The 22,739-nt window shown below is 37.2% G+C and overlaps 1 protein-coding gene across 2 annotated transcripts in view; it reads right to left on the bottom strand.

Moving 5' to 3' along the window:
• Positions 1–983: 983 nt before the first annotated feature.
• Positions 984–22,739, bottom strand: part of LOC123780129 (neuronal membrane glycoprotein M6-b) — a 115,803-nt gene continuing 94,047 nt past the window's right edge. For both annotated transcript variants that reach the window (XM_087859302.1, XM_087859301.1), the window contains exons 2-7: positions 19,624–19,810; positions 8,129–8,285; positions 5,880–6,051; positions 3,932–4,005; positions 2,880–2,945; positions 984–2,508 (exon numbers count right to left, since the gene is read on the bottom strand). In XM_087859302.1, the coding sequence (XP_087715428.1) occupies positions 2,428–2,508; positions 2,880–2,945; positions 3,932–4,005; positions 5,880–6,051; positions 8,129–8,285; positions 19,624–19,810 (737 nt within the window). In that variant the 3' untranslated portion in view covers positions 984–2,427. The remainder of the gene's footprint in view (positions 2,509–2,879; positions 2,946–3,931; positions 4,006–5,879; positions 6,052–8,128; positions 8,286–19,623; positions 19,811–22,739) is intronic.

Raw genomic sequence — 22,739 nt, 5'->3', positions numbered from 1 at the left:
CCACATCAGGCTCCTCTGCTAAGAGCTTGCTTCTTCCTCTCCCACTCCCCCCGCCTGTGTTCCCACTCTCGCTGTCTCTCTGTCAAATAAATAAATAAAATCTTTAAAAAAAATGAAGAAAAAATTTACAATACAAACTTGTAAAGGCTTAGGGTTTATTGTTGAAATTTAAATTGCTCGGAAATTTAAAGCAAATACTTATTAAGGCAGAAATGATATTTTTTTCCCCAAAAGGACTGATGACACTAGGTTATTTCCATTTTATTAAAATGAAATTTATATAAAATTGATTCCTGAAGGCTTCTTAATGTGTAGTTCTTGTTTAGTACTATAGTGGAACTACAGTGGCTCATTATAGGTTTCAATAGGAAGAATAGGTTTCTAGTTGGCTAAAATATTTATGTGTTCTGGATTTGGGGGAAAGAAATTCAGCTAAATTTTTTTTAACTTAATATAAGCCACATTAAGAGTCAAGGCTTAATTCATACCAGCTGTCAGAATTCCAGTTTATTCTCCATATAAATACATTGATTAGAGCACAGATAGCATACATAAGCTTATAGTCCCATCCCTGGTATACATAACAAGAACTATGATATATTCCTATCGGTTGTCTTGGTAGGATTGTGACTATGCCCTATATTTCAAAAGGCTAACATGAAACCTCCAATATCTGCTGTAAAGAAAAGGACTGACCTGCTGGGAGGTGTTGCAACACCTCCCAGCAGCTGGAGAGGACAGTGAAGTGTTTAGGTTGTTTGCTGGGGACACATCTGCACTGCAGAGCAGCCGTCTCGTGAGTGGGCAGAGCTGTCACTTCGTCGGCCGTAACACTCTGGCAAACATTTATGTGTAAGAATTGAGTTGTTCTTTTGACTGAGACTGGATATCTTGCAGTTCCTGTTCTTCCTTTGCTTTGATATCCTGGTAAGCCTGCATTTTGCTTGCATCCTTTAAGTAAGCCCAGTTAGAAGACAGTATCATGAGGAAGTGGATCTGGAAAAGAAGGGTGAGCGTGATGGCTAGTGAGCATGTCAGAAGGCAAAGCAAGCTGCTAGGCAGACTACACGGTCTTTGCTGTCAAAAGGGAGAGGGTTATTCTGTTATTATACTCCTTCTGCTGTCAGAGCCATCAGATTCTGGAAGCAGCTCTACTACTATGCTTAAGAGTAGAAGGCTGAAGAAGAGTTAGTCTACAGACACAGTGAACTGAAAAAAATGGCCAAAGTTACTGTTTAGAAAAAGCAAACATGAAATAAATATGAGAGAGCTGTTTACAATTTTAAGAATAATTTTAAAGACTAATGTAGAAGTTAAGAAACACACTGTGTTTACTTTTGAATAACTGTATTGCAAAGACCTTTTCTCCTTATAGACAAAAATCAATTTCCCCCAAAGAGTTAAAGGTATGAACAATGTTTATTTTGAGTAAATAATTTAAAAACTACATATTGAATATGGAAAAATTAGATGAATGTAAAAACAAGAAATTAAGATTAATAAAGTATGCAATCTCTGTGTTAACAGATATTTGGAGTACAACTATATTATTTGGTTTTACAAAATGTAAAAATCCTTATTATGATTGTTTATAGTTCGTGTGGCAAACATTTCTTTCCTGTTTATTTAATTAAAAAATAAATATGTACCTCATGTATCTTATATTTCATGTTTACCTTTTGACATATTGAGACCTTCATATTCAGACACAATTTTTCTATTAAAATGTTGTGTGCAGTTTCAGAATGGGCTACTGAGCAAGTACATTTCATTAAACACAGCAATTTAAAGATATCAGTTTGGGGACTGTAAAAGGAATCAGAGGATTATGCCCAAAAAATCAGATATGAATTAATTCTCTTTTTGAAGGAAACACATTTGTGGCTTTTTTCCTTCAAATTCTCATGTCACCTTTTAGGAGTATTTGTTATGGTAATGAGGCATATGATCATAAAGTATTTTAAATCAAAATATGTTTGCAAAATGCTTTGCAGAAAAAGTCTGATAAAACAAAATACAGATTAAAATTATTCCTTTTCTATTTCATCTTTAACACTTTTCATTTTTGTCACTGAAACTGGTTACTAAGCAAGTAAAAGTAATGGAAAATGCAGGTATTACAAAGTTTTAACACTTCATTTAGAAACATGCTGAAAGTTTAAGAAAATTTGTCTTTAACGGATGCTGACCCACGGCAGTACATAACTGAATCCTTCTCACAACGTGGAAGTAGCCAGATCTCATTTTGTAATGCACTCAGGGTAAGTCAGCTTATTAATCTACGATGTGAAATGAGCGGACTAGAGCTATTTACAAATTACTGTCACCAAACTGCAGCAACCTAGACTCCGCTTTAGTCTGGGGCGTCAGGGAGATTTCAGGCTGCGGAGGAGCGCTCCCTACAGCTCCTTGTTGGCCTTAAGCAATTTAGAATTTAGTGCAGCAATCTTCCCGACTCTTAAACTTCAAGACGGCATAGTTATAGGTAGTAGCCATCATGTAGATCAGCTGGGGGAAGAGAACAGAACACGACAGTAAGATACAGGCAGTCAGGGCCGGTGCCCGCTCAGGACCCACGCAGTGGCTGCTTTTCCGTTTACAAACACAGTAGAACTAGGTTAAGTGCTATTCCTAGTCAACACCTATTCCAGGTATTGACACTCTCTCTTCTTTCAAAAGAATCCAAATTCCACTATATATACTCAGTTACCAGGACAGATAACAAGTACTGCCTACACTTCAGCCCTGGGGTAAGTTTCCACCAGTGAAGTGGAACCAAGACTATGTCCCAGAGGTGTGTTGCTGGAAAGCAAATCGAGCATCAGAGCCTGGAGGGTGGGGGGGCTGTTCTAGGTGGGCCTGGAGCCGCAATTACTCACCAGTGCAATGACGGTGGCACCAGCTCCAGCACAGGCCACGATGAACAGGTGATAGGACATATAGAACTAGGAAAGAACAGGGCACCAGGTGAGCAGTGGATGGGGAAGGACCGGGCCTCCACCTGTTCTTTCTCCTCAAGAGCTGCTTTCCGCCACGCTGTGTACCAAACTGCACTCCTTTCAAGTCTCTGTCTCAACCCTGGCTCACTGCAGAAAAGCATCACGTAGGAGTTTTCTAAAACTTTATGATGCCTAGGTTATACCCTACACCAATTAAATCACAATTTGGGGGCTGGACCTCAGTCATGAATATAATTCTCTTTTATGACTACAGTGTGCAGCGACATTTGGGAGCTCCTGCTTTGAGCCACACCTTAGTATAGATATACAAACTGCCTAATGATGGAGGCAGTGGCTGATTATTTCAGTGATTCACGGCTTTCCAAAAGCATGCTAAGATTCTCTTAAATATGCACTCTTACTAGTGCATTTAAGACTTTTCCTTTATAAACACTTATAAGATGTCTAAACACTTATAAGGTGCTAAAACTATTCTAGAGCTCTAATATTTTAAACAAAGATTTTCAATCTAATTAAAAACAAAGAGACATACCAGTAAATTACTATAGAAATATAATTAAGTATAATTGACTTAAAAAATAGTTTATACACAAATTCAGAGGAATCTTTTCAAGAAAATTATATTTACTCTGTAACAAATGTCCTACTTTCAAAAAAATACGTGGCAGTGAAAAAGAAGAAGCCACATATGTTTTCAGATGTGCACAATTGGTATCAGTACATATTACTGCCAAAAGAGGAAGCTTTCTGATTGCTAAGGATCCTTACTGAATATCTGGACCACATAAAATGGCCATTTGCTAGGTCAAAAATGGCTAACTATTGGTGATTGCATACAAATCAGTTTACAAAGCGAGGCTTTCCTTACTAGCATTTGCACCATCTCCCGCTCTTTCTACCTAGGAGGGCCTTTTCTTCACTCTCCTTTGCCAGGTTGACCATGCCCAGGCCCAGACAGAAGAAGGTTTTACCTCATTGGTGTTGCAGATGTTCTCAAGAGCAGAGCCACATATTTTTCCTGGAAAAGCATCCCAAGGAATGATTGCTGTGGAGTGAATCACAACAGAATGTTAGTTATTAGTACACACTGCACATCCTCACCACTTCAGGGTACAGTTACTCTGTAATTGTACACTGTTCTTCATCAACACTTGACATGTCTGCCGTCCGCAGACCAGGGCTTTTGAAATAAAAAGTAAGCCCTATCTGGACAACAGGGTAAGAGCAAAGGTGAATTAGAAATTTAAACACTCTGACTCTTTCCCCTGACTTTTTTCCTTTTACAAATTCCACTTTGTTCACTAAATATTTATTATATCACAAAGCTAGGATTTCCCTACAGTTAATTTATGAACTACTAGTTACAAAGAAATAACTATAATATGACACGCATATAAAACTATTCTTCATATCACATATTATATTACACTCAGGTCAAATATATTTCTATACAAATGTCTTGGTTTGTGGCCTTCCAACTAAAAAAGAGGTGCTCACAACAAGATGTTTTTACTCTCTCATGAGATAAGCACTGAAATTGAGAGTATACACACTCACAAGGTTTCATGGACATTTTGCAGAGTAATTACAAATTACAAATACAAATTTAAATTTGTATTTTGCATGTATTTTACAATACATTTTATTATGTTCAATGTATTGGACCTAATTTTGGATTGAAAGTCTAATTGTAAATATTTAAAAAGAAAAACACTGTCTTTCACCCCAGACGACAGGACAAGCACAGTCTATAATGTGTCTCTCGCAGTAAACCGTGAGTTTTCTCTGTATTTAACAATTGTCCCTAGGCTAATGCTTCTCTTTTCTATTTAATTTAAACATAAGTGCATATGTTTTCTGCATACGTGTGTCCTTAAAAATTAAAAATAGCTGAAATTACACTTTTTTCAGTATATAAGGCATAAAGATTAAAAAAGAAAATCTGGGGGCGCCTGGGTGGCACAGCGCTTAAGCGTCTGCCTTTGGCTCAGGGCGTGATCCTGGCGTTCTGGGATTGAGCCCCACATCAGGCTCCTCCGCTATGAGCCTGCTTCTTCCTCTCCCACTCCCCCTGCTTGTGTTCCCTCTCTTGCTGGCTGTCTCTCTCTCTGTCAAATAAATAAACAAAATCTTTAAACAAGGAAGGGAAGGGAAGGGAAGGGAAGGGAAGGGAAGGGAAGGGAAGGGAAGGGAAGGGAAGGGAAGGGAAGGGAAGGGAAGGGAAGGGAAGGGAAGGGAAGGGAAGGGAAGGGAAGGGGGAAAGAAAGAAGGAAGGAAGGAAGGAAGGAAGGAAGGAAGGAAGGAAGGAAGGAAGGAAGGGAGGAAGGGAGGAAGGGAGGAAGGGAGGAAGGGAGGAAGGGAGGAAGGGAGGAAGGGAGGAAGGGAGGGAGGGAGGAAGGAAGGAAGAAGGAAAGAAGGAAAGAAAGAAGAAAGAAAGAAAATCTGCATATCCTTCCATCCTTTGGCCTCAGCCAGAAGTAACTCTTTATGTTTCAGAAGAGAAATAACAAGTCCCCAAACTGTGAGTGAAACAATGATTTCAAGAATAATTGGTTGTAGAAATATTCCCCAAACTGGGTTTATTGAGAGAAAGACTATAAACAATTTCAATAGAACAAACCAGGGCACCTTGGTGGCTCAGTTGGTTGTATCTAACTGTTATTTTTGGCCCAGGTCATGATCTCAGGATCGTGAGATCCAATTCCAGGTACATCTCCCACTGGGCATGGAGTCTGCTTGAGATTCTCTCTTTGTCCCTGTTCCTCTGCCTCTCCTCCCACTTCCTCTCTATTTTTTTTTTTTAAAGAAGAACATATGAAACTGATCACAATGATTAAAAAGCCACCCGTGTAATCACTGAGGTCCAGCCACCTGCATGAGAGGCTAGAGGTTCGTCGGGGAAACGGAAGGAGACGGTACCGTATTGTCGGATATCCACGCAGATCTGCTCCACGGCGGCTGTGCCGTTGGTCTGGGGTGACTTGATGACCTCACAGGTTGACCAGATGTTGTAGAACATAAACACGGGCACGGCGGAGAAACCAAACACGCCCAGCCAGGCCACTCCCAGCACGTAGGTGAGGAACACGAACTGAGCCGAAAAGGAGGAGGAGAAAGAAGCGTCACAGCACTGAATTATAACTTCATGTTAGTCTCTCAAAAATTGTCTTTATTTTATACAACATATGGCTAGTAGTATAAGTACTTCAGGAAGCACTTTCTCAAAAGGAATTTGGCTAGTTTCATTGTCCTGTGAAATTAGCAAAAGCATTGGATTCCTGAGCCTTTAGTTGAAGTTTAAAATTACCTTAAACACAAACTTAATGAACACTGATGTGACAAAAATCTCATTCCTCTTTGGTTTTCTTTTAACGTTAGCATTCACAGCAGTTCTACAAGCAGCAACGGCCTAGGAAAAAAATCTTCATTGTGTTCTACACATTGCTATGGACAATTTCAGGAAAAATATAATGATATCACTTCACTTTATTTATAACCTTCTGCCAACCACTAATTTTAAGAGAACTTTGAAAGACTATCTAAAAACTTTTGTGGTATTTATAGTCTCAGAATATATGCCCTCAGAGTATGTGGCAAGTGTTTGGATTTCTCCTAGTTTGCCTTTTATTTCTTAAACTAATCATGAAGACCCAATATTTGGACCATGGGAGGTCCACTTGGTGTCAGGCTCAGACAAGCCACTTCCTGTTGGTCACCCCAGGAAACTCTAGAAACTGGTCACTTTTTCTTTTATTTCAAGGACATTCACACTTTCAAAAGCATTTCCATTTGTGAAAATATTCAAAGAAGTACATTTCATCAGTTTCACACACCCTTTGTCCCCAGTGCTTATGGATACACTACTACACACTAGGGTTTGTTTTTCTTACTCTTTGCCCTTTTCAATAACACCACAAAAATGTAAAAAAGGACTGGGTAGTTCCTTGTTTGGTCAGCCCTGCCTTTCAGCTACGGTCAGTGTTCCAAAGGGTAGGCCAGGGCTCAGTGGAATGCACCCCCTCTGGACCATTCCTATCATGGCAGCCTTAAGCATTCAGAGTTGCTCCCTAGTGTGATCCCAGGGTAGAAGCCTCCCATAACACACTAGAGAGTATCAGGGATTCTGGTGACAAAATTCAGTTTTGTTGTCCCTGGTGGGCAAAGGTCATTTGTCTTTGGCACCTCATACAACTTCCTTCTTTAGCTGTTCCTCTAGCTGTCAACAACCTTCCCTGTCACTTCTGTCTTCCTAAAATGCTCGAGCAGGTCTGTTCAAAGATCCCCTTGAATGTATCAACAATATCACAGTGTTAAGGATCAAGTGATTAATGAGAAAATGAATGAAGCCAGCCCTGCAAAACAATCTTTTCAACTTTTTAGAATAGATCTTCTCTATAAATAAATATCATCTAACAAATTCAACAGGTAAAAGTGGCTGTGCTGGTTAAGAGACTTCCGGAAGCCTCCAGGTGTACCCACGCCTTCACCAGGAGAACCACTCGAAACATAGGCTCACATGGTCTTGCACCATATGGATGAAGCCACACCAAACAAGTTCCTGAAATTTGACTATGTATAATTTTCACACGTCTTAAAAGAATCATCATATCCCCCACACCCCTGCAACATTTAAAAATGCAAGAACTATTCTAGGCTCATGTGCTATACAAAAACAGGTAATGGGCTGGATTTGGCCTGCAGGTTGCAGTTTGCAAGCCCTATCTTAGCCTATAAGCTTTTTGAGAAGACTGTATTTTAATCTTTGCACCACTAGCAATGAGCAAAATTTGCAGCTATGTGCTTGATACAGTGCGTGCTTGGTATATACTTCCAGAACAGTTATGACAATCAATCATAGTACAGGTATGGCTTTGGTCCAATATGAATATTCAAAGACATAGGATAGCATTGAGACAATATGAAAATTTTTCAGTATTCTTATTTCCATTACACTGATAGGAGAAAGGTTTAATAGTATTACCAATATATTTTAATTTATTATCAATACGATGTTGGAGGTGCTTATTATATCCCCAACTACAAATTGGTAAGAACAATATTTGTGTCATGTGCTCTACATCCACCTTTGATTATCTCATAGCTTTCACCAAATACAAATAAATACCCAGAGGTGTAGCTCTGGTTGTATGTCAGAGATTTGTACTAACCATCCCACTGATGCATCGGCCACAGGCACTTGCTTTAAACTCGCCATGCAGCTCCTTCACTGCACTTGTGGTATAGAAGCCTTCCGCCAACAGAATGATCCCATACAAGAAGAAGAAGGATGCGATCCCATAGATGACATATTGCATCAGCTGTATTCTATGGAAAGGAAGACAAGATCCAAAAAAGTGACATTCACCACATGGTGAAGAGAAGATGTTTTTGGCCTCTGGAGGGAGGGCACGAGGGTTAGTGATGTCCTGTGACATCTCCCACCCTGCTAATGGCTTCAGTGGGCTCGTAGGGCATTCCGGGAAGGCATCCCTGCCCGCCTTTACAGTAACCCCCTACAGTAACCTAGGCCTTTCTTCCAAGGTGGACCCAACACTGAGATGGACAACCTTTCCAGGCAAGGGATAAGTCTACCTGGTCAGGGGAAGAGGCTCAGTTGTCATCTTTCAATACTCACCTGTGTCCTTCTCCATGAGTCCTTATTTTGCATGTAAGTAAACACAGACATTGAGAAGTTAAGTTACTCATCCAACAGTTCAGATGTTTGTGGCAGAGCCAGCATTTGAACTCTGGTCTAAGGACAACATGTTTTTTCTGCCATAGCAAAACGCCTTCCAACCAGGCCTACTAATTGTTATTCTGTTAGACTCACCTACATAAGCACTTAGGGCTTCTATGCGTTAACTTGGGCAGATGTTTTTGCATTGAGATTTCATTATACAAATGGTAATACGTCAAAATACAGAAAGTCAATTTGCAACTAACTTTGTCCTAATGAATAACCACAAAGACCCAGGTAACCATTCCATATCCTTAGGTCACCCATGAGAATCAGTGGAAGCTTTAGAAAATACAGGTACTGGGTTGTATCTTCAGAGATTATGGCTTAATTAGTGTGGGTGAAGCATGGGCATGGGGATTTTAGAGCTTCGTAGAAGCTTCCCAGATTCAGTCTTGGTAAATATTTCTTGGTCTTCTTTTACATTGCCTTCTTTGCCACTCAGTAAATGTCTTCTCCTGTTCATAATACTTTCCCCCTTCTCACACTACTTGTTTCTTTACATGACATTAATGGACAGAAAAAAAAGAATACAATTTTCTCCCTAAGGATTCATCCAATGTGTTCCAGTATAGTTCCAAAAATATTCATTCATATCTTTTCCTGTCTAGTGAACTTTCTTACAATTACAAAAAAAAAAAAAAAAAAAAAAAGCAAGCATTGTTAAACTCTGGGATTCAAAAAGAGAAGAAAGAAAACCCTGAAGGAATTGGAGAAAAGGAAGAACATATTAAGGCTGGGTTTATATAGTTAAAGAATCAGTTTAGTTGTTAAAACTCCACTGAGAATGTTTCCAGAATGAGAAGGCAAAGATTTGGGGCTAAACCCCTGAAATAGCCTTTTATGCAGAGAAGGATGCCCAAGGAATTATTCTTCATTGATAAAATATTATTCTTGTAGACTTTGACTTGGGCTAAGTCTTCAGTGGGTTTCCAAACATCCCAGGGATGATTTCCTATGAGAAAACTAGAAAGTGGAAGGTGTTATATTGATATGAAGATTGGCAACATCAATCTAACCTTGCCAACATCTTTCATGTCCACAGTTACTGTATACTCTCTAAACAATATATATATATATATTTATACTATACATATACATACATACTTGGCTGTTACCAGGTGCTATTCAACTGCCAGTCCAAAGCACCCTGGATTCCAAATAACCATCAGTGCCTTACTTTTATTTTTTCCATCTTTTGTAAACCTTTTTTATTATCTGCACAGAGTGAATATTAATCAAAGCATCAGTTTTCTGTCGGCAGAACAAAAAGTCTTTTTCTCCTATTATTTTTATTGTACTAATATATGTTAATTATAACTTGCTATATTAATCATTGTTGAGTGTATAGTTAAGAGGTATGAATTACAGGGGCACCTGGGTGGCAGCGTTGTTAAGCGTCTGCCTTCGGCTCAGGGCGTGATCCCGGCATTATGGGATCGAGTCCTACATCGGGCTCCTCCGCTGGGAGCCTGCTTCTTCCTCTCCCACTCCCCCTGCTTGTGTACCCTCTCTCGCTGGCTGTCTCTATCTCTGTCAAATAAATAAATAAATAAATCTTTTTTAAAAAAGAGGTATGAATTACATTCATATTGTGCAACCATCACCACTATCATTCTCCACATCTTTCATTACACAGAAGTAAAACTCTATACTCTCTAAATGATAATTCCCATTCCCTCTCCCTCTGCCTTCTGGCAACCACCATTCTATTTTCTCTATCTATAAATCTGACTGCTCGTAGGAAAAATTTTCAGTTTTTCACCATTGAATATGATGTTAGCTTTGGGTTTGTCATAGATGACTTTCTTACATTGAGGGATGTTCACATTAAACCCAATTTGTTGAGAGTTTTTACATTTGTGTATGTAGTTTTGTATGTTTGTGTTTGTTGAATTATGTCAAATGCTTCCTGTACATCTATTGAGATGATCATATAACATTTTGTCCTTTGTTTGGACATATTGATTTGTGGCTATTGAACCATACTTTCATACCTGAAATAAATTCCACTTAATCACGGTGAATGATCTTTTAAATGTATTATTGATTTCAGTTAGCTAATGTTTTGTTGAGAATTTTTGTGTCTATGTTCATCAGAGATGCTTGTATGTAATTTTCTTTGTGGTGTCTTTGATTTTGGTATCAACATAATGCTGACTTCATAGAATGTATTTGCAAGAATTCCTTTCTCTTTTATTTTTGGAATAGTTTAATAAGGATAGGTGGTGACTCTTCTTTAGATGTTTGGTAGAATCATCTATGAAGTCATCTGGCCCTGAATTCTGTTTATTGGGAATTTTTTAAAACACTGATTCGATTTTGTTACTAGTAATCAGTCTGTCCAAATTTTCTATTTATTCCTGATTCTGTTTTAGAAAATTGTTTCTAGGAATTTGTCCAATTCTTCTAGGTTGTCCAATTTGTTGGCTTAAAATTTGGATTGTAGTCTTTTATAATCCTTTGTATTCTGTGGTATCAGTTGTTACTTCTCCTTCATTCCTGATTTTATTTTTTGGAGTCTTCTCTCTTTTTTTCTTGAGGACTATAGCTGAAGATTATCAATTTTTTGTTATCTTTTCAAAGTACCAGCTCTCATTTTTTTTTATAAGTCTCTCTATCTCTCTAAACTTTTTTATTTCCTCTTAATAACTTTCAGCTTTGTTTGTTCTTCTTTCCCTAGTTTCTTGAGATGTAAAGTTAGATTGTTTGAGATTCCTCCTGTTTCTTGAAGTAGGCCTGTACCACTGAACTTCTCTCTTACCATTGCTTTCACGGAGTCCTAAGGATTTTAAAACAGGGTGCATCCATTTCATTTTTCTCAAGGTTTTGTTTTTTGGGTTTTTTTTCCCCCTCTTTGATTTCTTCATTGACCCTCTGGTTTTTTGTAGCTTGTTATTTAGTCTCTGTTTTTATTTTCCAGGTTTTTTTCTGGTAATTGATTTCTAGTTTCATCCACTATGGTTGGAAAAGATAATTGATATGAAATCAACATTCTTAAACTTACTGATTTATTTTGTGTCCTAACATGTGCTTTATTCTTCAGATTGTTTCATGTGACCTTGGAAACGCTTATACTACTACTTTGGATGGAAACTTTTGTATATGTCTGTTACATCCATCTGGTCTAATGTATCATTCAAAGAAACTGTTTCCTTATTGGGTTTCTGTCTGAACAGTCTAACCACTGATGTAACTGGGGTGTTAAAGTCTCTTACTATTATTGTATTACTCTCAATTTCTCCTTTTATGTCTGTTAATATTTGCCTTATATATTTAGGTGCTCCTATGTTGGGTATGTTAGATATATAAAATGGTTACACCTTTTTGTTGAATTGATCCTTTTATCACTTCTTATTCTTTTGTTACAATCTTTGTTTTAAAGAGTGCTTTGTCTGATATAAGTATTGTTACCCTGGCTTTTTTTTTCCCCCAATTACAGTTGCATCTGAAATATCTTTTTCTATCCCTTTATTTTTAGTCTGTGTCTTTAGGTCTGAAGTAAGTCTCTAGTAGGCAGCATATATATGGTCTTGCCTTTTCTCCATTCAGTCATCCTGTAGCTTTTGATTTGAGCTTATAGTTCATAATTACTTAAAGATATCATTGAAATATATGTTCTTATTGCAATTTTATTTTTTTCTGGTTGTCTTTGTACTTCTCTGTTTCTTCCCTCTCTTGCTCTCTTCCCTTGTAGTTTAATGACTTCCTTTAGTACTATGCTTGGACTCCTTTCTCTATTTTTTGTGTGTCTATTATAGGCTTTTTGATTTGTGTTTACCATTAGGTTCATATATAACATCCTATGTAGATAGCAGTCTATTTTAAGTTGATGATCATTTAAATTTGAAAACATTGTAAAAACACTAAATTTTTGCTCTCCCTTCCAAGTATGTATATCTTACATTGTTTTATTTTGTGTATCCCTTAGATAGTTTTCATAGATATAATTGAATTAGCAACTTTTGTCTTTTAACCTTCACACTAGCGTTTTAGGTAAATGATATGTTTGTTTTACAAATGACATTTTATTCTTTTCATAATATTCTTACTCCTAGTTATGGCCTTTCCTTTTCCACTTAAAGAATTCCTTTTAACATTGCTTGTAAATCTCATTTAGTGGTAACAAGCTCTTTTAAAACTACTGTTTGTCTCAGAAATTCTACTTGTCCTTTAATGCTAAATGAAAACCTTGCTGGATACAGTATTCTTAATTGTAGTTCTTCCTGTCAGTACTCTGAACATATCATGTCAGTTTCTTCTGGCCTGCAAAATTTCTACTGAAAAATTAGCTGATAGTCTTATGGACTTCCCTTTGTACATAAGCATTGGTTTTCTCTTCCTGCTTTAAAAATTCTTTTTTTTTTCTTCAGAATTTTCTGTTATTTTCATTACTATGTGTCTTGGTATGGACTCCCTTTGACTTCTTTATAGAGACCCCCATAGTGCAAATGGTACCATGCTTGATGTTGTCCAATAGATACCTTAACTGATTCTCATTTATTATTTTTTTCTTTTTGCTATTTTGATTGGGTGATTTCCATTACACTGTCTTCCAGATCAATGATTTGTTCTTCTGCATCTTCTAATCTGCTGTCAATTTCAGTTACTGAGGTCTTCATCTCTGACTGCTTTTTAAAAATACTTTCTATCTCTTTATTGAATTTCTCGCTGAGTTCATCCACTCTTCTTTCAAGTCTTATGAGCATCTGTGTAACCATAATGTTGAATTCTTCATTAGGTAGATTGCTTTTCACCATTTTGCTTAGCTCTTTTTCTATGCTTTTGTGTTGTTCTTTCATTTGGAGCACATTTCTCTGTTTCCTCATTTTGTCTGACAGATACAGAGAGTCAGACAAAAGGAGGAAACAGTAAATTGTTCCTCTGTATTATGGAGATTAGCTATGTTCCCTAGACTTGAAAGTAGTGGTGTCATATAGAAGATATCTTGTAGGGCTTAGCACTCAATCTCCCCTAGTCACCAGAACAAGGCAGACCAGGGCTGCCTCTTATATGTGCACGAATACTCTTTCGTTTTTAAGGGGTAATGATTCCTTTGGTGTGTACTCTGGCCCCAAGCATGGCTGGCTGCAATGACCAGCTCTTACTACTGCAGTGCACACGTGAGATCTGGCCTCTAGCATGGCTGACTGAGAGGCCTGGGTATAGTTGCTGTAGGCTTGCTGATAGATGGGGTTGGATCTTGGCACAGCTGGTTGACAGGCTGGGCTGTACCCATGGTGGCATACAGGTGCATGGAGTTGCCACCCATTTCTGCAGCAGTAGTTGCTTTTGACGGGCTACTATCTTGACTGGAGCTCCCCACCAAGTGTGGTTGTGTGGAGACTACTTTAGAGAAACACCTCATGTGGGGCATATTTGGTGGAACAAATTCACTTGGGAATGCCATAGCAGGATAAGAACTGCTAGCAACATAGATAGAGAGTGTCAAAAGTGCCTCCCACTAGCTGGCTAAAGGAGTTAGAAGAATGGCACTCACTAGAGCTTCTATTTCTGGATAAAGCTCCTGCAGATCCCTGCCCCATTGATGCCCTAAGATTACTCAATAATTCCCCTTCATTTATAATCCTGGCATTTTTCAAGCTGCTGCCTCTGTACTTGGTCTTAGATTGAGTGATATAGTGCTGTGGCTCTTTAAGAGTGGAGTCTCAATTTTCTATAGATTTTCAGCTCTTCTGAATTAGACCTGCTGATTTTTAAGCTCCCAAAGTTAAGTACTGCTGTTTTTCAAAGACAGATATTATAAAAGCTTTTCTTCTCTATCTAAATCCCTAGAGTTTTGGATGCCTGGTGTGGGGCTTAATTCCATTGCTCCTCAGGGAGGATGTCTCTTCTTGTAATATCCGTCTCTCTTGTGGGACCTCATGCTGAGGGTCTGGTTCCCAAACCAGGTCTCCACCCCTCCACTTCTTCATCATTAAAAAAATATTTTGCTATAGAAGAGCTGTTCTGTTAGTCCTCAGGTGTTTTCACAGTGAGCTCTATTATATGTAATTGTAGTTTCAGTGTGTCCATGAGAGGAAGTGACTTTAAGATTTTCCTAATCTACCATCCTCCCCACAATTTCATTGTAGTTTTGATTTGCATTTCCCTACTATTAATACTAAATTATATTTTTATTGGTTCCTTGCATATCTTCTATAAATAAATGTCTATTCAAGTCCTTTGCCCACTTTTAAAAAAGATTTACTCATTTATTTTTAGAGAAATAAAGAGACCAGGGGGATGGGGCAGAGGGAGAGGGAGAAGCAAACTACTCACTGAGTGTGGAACCCAACCTGCAGTCTAATATGGGTCTGGATCTCAAGACCCTGAGATCACGACCTGAGGTGAAACCAAGAGTTGAATGCTCAACCCTACCTAGCCACCAAGGCATCCTAAGTCTTTTGCCCATTTTTGAATCAGGTTCTTTGTTTTAATGTTGTTGAACTTTAACAGTTTTCTGTATACTCTGGACATTAATCCCTTTTCAGAAATGATTTAAAAATACATTCTCCTATTTTGTGCTTTGTCTTTTCACTCTGTTGATAATATCTTTTGATGCACAATGTTTAAATTTTCATGAAGTCCAGTTTGTCTGTTTTTACTTTGGTTGCTTGTCTTTGGTTTCATATACAAGAAATAATTGCCAAATCTAATGCAAAACTTTTGCCCTATGTATTTTTCTAAGAGTTTTATGGTTTTAGGTCTTTCATTTAAGGCATGGATCCATTTTGTATTAAATTTTGTATATGGTGTTAGGTGAGAGTCCAGTTTCACTCCTTTGCATGTAGATATCCAGCTTTCTCAGCAGAGATCATTGAAAAGACTGTCTTTTCCCAATTGAACAAATGGTCTTGGCACATTTAGATATCTTTTGATCATATAAGCAAGAGTTTATTTCTGGGCTCTCTATTCTATCCTGTTCTATCAGTCTATATGTCTACCGTTATGTCAATACCGTTTTGATTATCGTATCTTTGTAGTAAATTTGAAATCAGAAAGTATGAGTCCTCCAGTTTTGTTTTGTTTTCTTTTAAGGACTATTACAGTTATTTGGCATCTTAGAAATTCCAATAAATTTTAGGATCAGTGTTTCTATTTCTGCAAAAAATAGCATCATTCAGATTTTGGTATGGATTGCATTAAATCTATAGATCATTTTGGGTACTACTGACAACTTAACAATAATAAAATTTCCATTCCATGAACATGAATGGCTTTCCATTTATGTATTTTTAAATTTCTTTCAGAATTGTTTCATAGTTTTCACTGTACAAAGCTTTTACCTCCTTTGTTAAATTAATTCCTAAGTATTTTGTTTGTTTTTGTACAGCACTGTAATTGGAAATACTTTCTTAATTTGATTTTCAAATTAATCACTAATGTTGTATGGAAACCTATTAATTTTAAGTGATAATTTTGAATTCTGCTACTTCACTGAATTTAAGTTCTAACAGTTTTGTGTGTATGGGTGTGTGTGGGTGTCTTTGTGATCCTTAGGGTTTTATATATTAGATCACACCATCTGTGAGCAGAAATAATTTTACTTGTTACTTTCCAATTTTGATTCATTTTGCTTCTTTTACTCACTTACTTGCTAGGTCAGGACTAGTAGTAGTATGTTGAATAGAAGCAATGTAAGCAGACATTCTTGCTCTGTTCTTCATCTTGGAGGGAAAACTGGCAGTCTTTCAGCCTTGAGTATAATCTTTGATGTGGATTATCATTAAAATTTTTATAATGTAATGTCCTTCTGATCCTAGCTTGTTGACTGTTTTTATTATTAAAGACTATTGAATTTTGTCAGATGTTTTTGCATCATTTGAAATAATTATGCTTCCTCCTTTCCAAACCATTTTTATGTCAATGTGGTGAATTACATTGATAGATTTTCTTATGTTGAATCATGGTTGAATAAATCCCTTGGTCATAGTATATGCACCTTATAATATAAACAATATAGTGCTGAAATCAGTTTGCTAGAATTCTGTTGTGGATTTTTGCTTCAATGTTTATAGTGATTGATCTGTAGTTTTCTTGTAGTGTTTTTATCATCTTTGGTGTCAGGGTAATAATGCTGGTCTCACAGAATAAGTTAGGAAGTGTTCCCTCCTGGTCAATTTTTTTTAAAAACTTTGAGAAGGATTGATGTTAGTGTTTAAAATGTTTTGGAGAATTAACCAGTGCAGCCAGTAGGTCCAATGCTTTTCTTTGTTGGGACACTTTTGGTAACTGTTTCAATCTCCTTAATAATTATAAGTCTATTCAGACTTTGTATTTTTTTGTAGTTTAGTCTTGGAAATTTTTGTGTTTCTAGGAATTTGTTTAATTCATCTAAGTTGTCAAGTTTGTTATCAAATGCTCATAGTGCTCTTTTATAATTCTCTATTTCTCTAAAATTGGCAATGTCTTCACTTTCATTTTTTATTTTTCTTTTATGATTTTGTTCTTTTTCTTAGTTTATCTAGTGAAAGGTTTGTCAACTACGTATCACTGATTTCTCTATTATTTTTCTATTCCCTATTTCATTTATATCCTCACTAATCTTTATTATTCTCTTCCTGTTGCTAGCTTTGGGTTTAATTTGTTCTTGTCTCTCTAATTCTTTTTTTAAAAAGATTATTTATTTATTCATTTGAGAGAGAGAGAGAGAGAGAGAGAGAGCTGGAGAAAGGGCAGAGGGAGAAGCACACTCCCCACTGAGCAGAAAGCCTGATGCAGGACTCAATTCCACAACTCTGACCTGAGCCAAAGGCAGATGCTTATCCTCTAATTCTTTAAATTGTAAAGTTAGGTTATTGATTTCAGCCATCTCTTGTTTGTGTAAGCATTTATAGCTATAAATTTCTTCCTTAGCATTATGCAAACTGCATTCCCTAGGTTTTAGTATGCTGTATTTTTATTGTCATTTGTCTAATTTCTCATACAATTTCTTCTTTAATCCACTGGTTGTTTGAGTGTATTTATTTTCACAATTTGTAAATTTTTCAGTTTTCCTTTTGTTATTAATTTCTAACTCTAGCCTGTTGTGGTTGGAAAAGGTAGTATGATATCTGACTTTTCAAATTTTTGAGATTTTATTTGTGGTCTAACATATGGTCTGTCATAGGAAATGTCCCATGTGCACTTGAGTAGAATGTATTCTCTTGTTGGATAGAATATCTTGTATATGTCTGGCAGATCTAGTTGGATTATTGCACAGTTTAAGTCTCCTATATCTATACTTTAGTATATGGGGTTATCTATCCATTAATTATTGAGAATGGGGTATTGAGTCTCCAACTATTATTGTAAAACTCTTTTTCCTCCCTTCAAATCTATTTTGATTCATATTTTGATATTTATAATAGTTTTCTCATGTTACTGCACTGGAACTTTTATTAATATATAATGTCCTTCATTGTCTCTTTTAACCTTAGAATTCAGCCTACTTGGAATTTATTGAGTTTCCTAAATGTTTTTTACCTAATTTGGGAACTTTTAGAATACTACTTCCTTGAATATTATCTTTGTCCCCTTTTCTCTTTCTTTTCCTTCCCGGACTCCCAAAATGTATATTTGTTGGCTTGTCTCATTGTTGGTTGTCTCATTGTTCACTTTTCTTCATTTCTTTATTTCTGGTCAAAAGACTCCATAATTTCTATTGTCCTAATTTCATGTTTGCTGATTGTTTCTTCTATCTGCTCAAATCTGCCTTTGAATCTCTCTAGCAAAAGTTTTCATTGTTATTGTACTTCTCAGTTCCAGAATTTTTATTTCATTTTTTAGATTTTCTGTCTCTTTGTTGATATTTTCATGTATTCCAGACACTGTTTTCTTAACTTCATCTAGGTCTTCCTTTAACTTTTTAAACATCTTTAAGGCCACTGATTTTTAAAAGTCTTTGTGTAGTAGACCTGCCATCAGGTCTTTTTAAGGGACAGTTTCTATTGCTGTTTCCTTTCAATGGAAATAACACTTATCTTTGTTTTGTATACCTTATTTTTTTTTTGTTGAAAATTGTATATTTTAATCTAATAATGTGGTAACTCAAAAATCAGATTCTCCTTCCTTATCTTCTCTATGCTATTGTTTTTGTTCATTGCTTTTGATTGTTGCAGCATATCTGTGCTGAGGATCACTCTGAGATGTAAATTTAAGATTTTCTCATATCTTTTCTAATCCTGCGCCTTCCCCTGGACATGTGGAGTTACTTTCTACTTTCTCTTACATATGTGGTTGCTTTTGAATGTCATAGTCCTCAAAGTCTTGCTCACAAAAGAGAAAAGAGGAAAATAAAGGAGGGGAAGATAAGCATTGGCCCTTTAAGTCCCCTGGAAGTCATTTCAGCCAGAGTGGGAAGGGCTTAGAAGAATGAGAAGAAGAGCAACAGTGGCTTCCTGACCCTGCAATCAAAAGCAGCAGTCTGTAATTAGAGCATGCCTAATATTTGTACAATAGGATACTTTTTGCCCACCCTGGTTCTACCAGCTGTGTGCAAGCACTCAAGGTCTGAGAGGGTGGATGGTATGGTATCGACAGATGCTACAATGTTGAGGGCTAAAAGTGAATAAAATTAATCATCCAAGAGTCTCCCTGTTAGTTGTAAGCATTAAACAGAATCTTGATTTCTAAAATAGTTTTATCAGACAGATCCTGCTAATATAGACATTGATTGCATGAGAAGACATATTCCTGGCATTTCATATTTAACCATCTTTAAATAATCCTTGCTCCACTATAGATTTTAAGAAATGCCTTGAGGTGGTTGCATTTTAAATACGCTTTATTTTTCTTAAATTTTCAAGTTTCATTTTTTTATTAAGTTAATCTTTATGCCCAACATGGGGCTTGAACTCACAATCAAAAGATCAAGTCACCTGTGTACTGACTGAGCCACTCGGGCACACCTTAAATACACTTTAAAACGTAATTAATACTTACACCTCGCTGAACAAGGCATGGTCAGTGGTGTTGGTGGAGAAATGTTGTTCAAGAATTGCCACAGTGCCTGCAAGAGCCACATGCCCACAGCCACAGAACAAGGCGACCCCAGAGAAGCAGAGGATGGTGGCCACCAGAGAGGCGTAGGGGACTCCTCCCAGACACTTGATGCAGCATTCAAAGCAGCCTGGACCCAAAGGAGAAAAAATGCAGCAGTTACGGGCAAGAGGTCTCTGTCTTCAACAACATCCACAGAGAGGGTTCTCTCTTACCATCTCCCTTTTGTGCTCTGTGGTTAACAGCTCAACATGCCAAGGGCCAGTTTTGGGTAGTTGTCCTCTTCTCACATTCTGTGGGGAGGATCCTTGCTCTCCAAGAATGCAACTTAATTTACTTGGTGTAAATTAAGAGCAACCAACTGACAAATAATTAATGGAGTAAGTCACAATTCTACAGCTTCCTCATTGACCTGGGGCTGCAGTGGGGATTGCTTGAGTGACAGTGAGGAGCAATTGTTCCACTAACAAAGTTAAAAGAGGGGACAACAATGAAGCTGCAGTTCCACGAAGAATAGTGATCCCCAGCTTAACCTTGGGGGGTTTCAATTACCTCTATTCTGCCAATAGCTTTCTTCCAGTCTTGACCTCTTAGGCAACCAGAAGCAGCACATATAGTAATTACACTGTTGCTGTATTCAGCAAAATCAACATGGTCACTTTGGAAAGGTGATGGTTATTTTTGGTCCCTACAAGTACAATGTCACCAACATCCACTCAAGTGGGTAAACTCAAGTTTCATTCATGTCAACATCAAATCCCCTCAACTTTTTAATAAAAATGTCTCTCCATCCAGCCAACACCAGCAGTTTATTCACCTTCCTCATCCTTCACAATTTCTATCTGCCTTCTTCTCTGATATATGTGTTCAGAGTAAGAACCCAGGGTGACATGTAAATACTTGAAGTAAAAGGAACAGAAGAGAAACAAAAGACAAAATGAACATCAATGACATGAAATGAAAAAGTTGAAATTCAAGGTAAATCTTGAGAAAAACAGGCTTAATCATTTTTCAAATAAACATTTTACTTAAGATGTTCATAAAGCTCTCTTAAAAGGGCAGAGCCAGGTGATATTTTCAATTCAGAGACATTTATGTTTCAGTTGAAGTGGTGCTGGCCTTGGAGCAATGTCAGTATCTCTCCTGACTTCCCATTCCTTGTTTATATTATCCACATCTTTAAATGGTTGTCAGGGAAATTGAACTCTGAATGCATTATGATGTTTAACTGTAATCCAGAGCAGTTCATTACTTCAAGGCAAGCACACTAAGCAAGCTAAGTTTATTTTCCCTAAATGGCCTTTATACTAGACAGGGAATGAATACCCAGCATAAAGCATTGGAAATAGGCTTTTAAATTTTGATGAGCATCCCATGCAAAAGTAGTATTTGCTAAAATCCACCACAAGAGGTGACTATAAATTCTCATTACTAGATTTCTCTTCAGTTCACTGGGAAGTAAAAAAGTTCAGAGCCTCATAAGAAAGTATGCTTTCTTTATTTCAAAAGATGGTTGGCTCTTGTCATGAAGACCAACTTCCTTAAAATGGATTTATGAAACTACATACAGTGGGAACCAGTGCACAATACAATTCAATTTCACCAGCAAGTCAGTACCTTCAGACCTTTGGATACTTGAAATTTGGCAGCAAGGATAACGGAGTTCCATCTTATTCTGTCATACAGCTTTCTGGGAAGGAGAAGGCAACTGAAAGTCCAAATTCTCTCAGGAGTCCCAAAGCAAGAAAAACTACACTCTCAGTCTCGTGCCTCACTCCAGAAAGAGCAAGCAGACCTGACTGTGTGGTGTCATTCACCCCCTTCCCCATCCTCACCCTTTAGGATGGTGTGAAGAACTAGATAATGCTGTTTCCCTAACTAATGAAATTATAGTTACGCAGAGATGTGTGGCCTTGGGACTGTGCTGTCCAATATTATAGGCATTAGCAAATGCAGCTACTTAAATTATTTAAAATTAAATTTTAAAAAATTCAATTCAGTTGTGCTGGTCATTTTTCACATGTGCAATATTGCAGAACATTCCCTGTCTGCCAAACAGTACTTTGGAAGTAACATTTTTGACTTGTAACATAATTCAATTTTCAATAATGTAAGTTAAATAATAACTGGGTTGTCATGTAAATTTCATTAATTTAGTACTTTTTATTGAATTGGTGGGTGCCTAGCTCTGTGCTTGGCACTGAGAATACAATATGAAATAAGACATTTTTGGGTTGAAGGAAATCATTGTAACACTGAAGGCAGACAAACAACAATTATTATAGCAGTAATAATATTGGCCCTGATGAGGGCCAAAGTGTACACTGCTGGAGGGTCATAAAGGATTTTGTACAGAAATATCTAGTATGCAGTATATATACACAGCTGACATACTGCTGCTGATATATAATCTGATAAAATGCTCATTACTTCCTACATATTTTTGTTGCACACACATTTTACTAAGTCCACATCTTTTCTCATTGTGGCAACTTAGGGTAAGGTGGTGTACCAAGATGTGCTTGCCCTTTAATGACAGAACTCAGTCTTCCAAATCCACAGCTGCCACTTCAAAACAGTCTTTCATCCAAAGTTTTAGAGCAGAAGATCACTACCACTCCCTGGCTCAGAAAGACAAGTGAGGTTAGAAGAACGATGCCATTCAGTCCCAGATTTACCACCAGAGTAAGGCTCAAATTTCCCTCCGATATATCTCTCTCAAGGACTCCAGATACCCCATGCCATGGCTCTAGTTTTAGCAGGGAAAACCAGGGACGGGGAATCTGAGAGATCTCTTCTAAGACTCAAACCTCCTCAGCTGATTTAAGTACTTCCAATACTCTTACATTTTCAGTACAAGATTTTGTTTGTAACTATAAGAATTTTGGCCCCTCAGAACAGAAGTCATTATATTGCACAAATACAGGTAAAACTCTCATGGATCCTGATTGCAAATATGACAAAAAGGTTGTGTTATACATAAAGGGAAAATACATGAAATAATAAAGCAAAATACAGAGCTTATTTTTATTTTGTTTATCACTTATCTGCAGGTTTAA

This window comes from Ursus americanus, chromosome 37, assembly GCF_024610735.1.
Source record: "Ursus americanus isolate L20-20 chromosome 37, mUrsAme1.1.p, whole genome shotgun sequence".
Taxonomy (NCBI): domain Eukaryota; kingdom Metazoa; phylum Chordata; class Mammalia; order Carnivora; family Ursidae; genus Ursus; species Ursus americanus.
The sequence above is the reverse complement of the archived record's forward strand: the minus strand, read 5'-3'. Positions and strand labels throughout refer to the sequence as shown.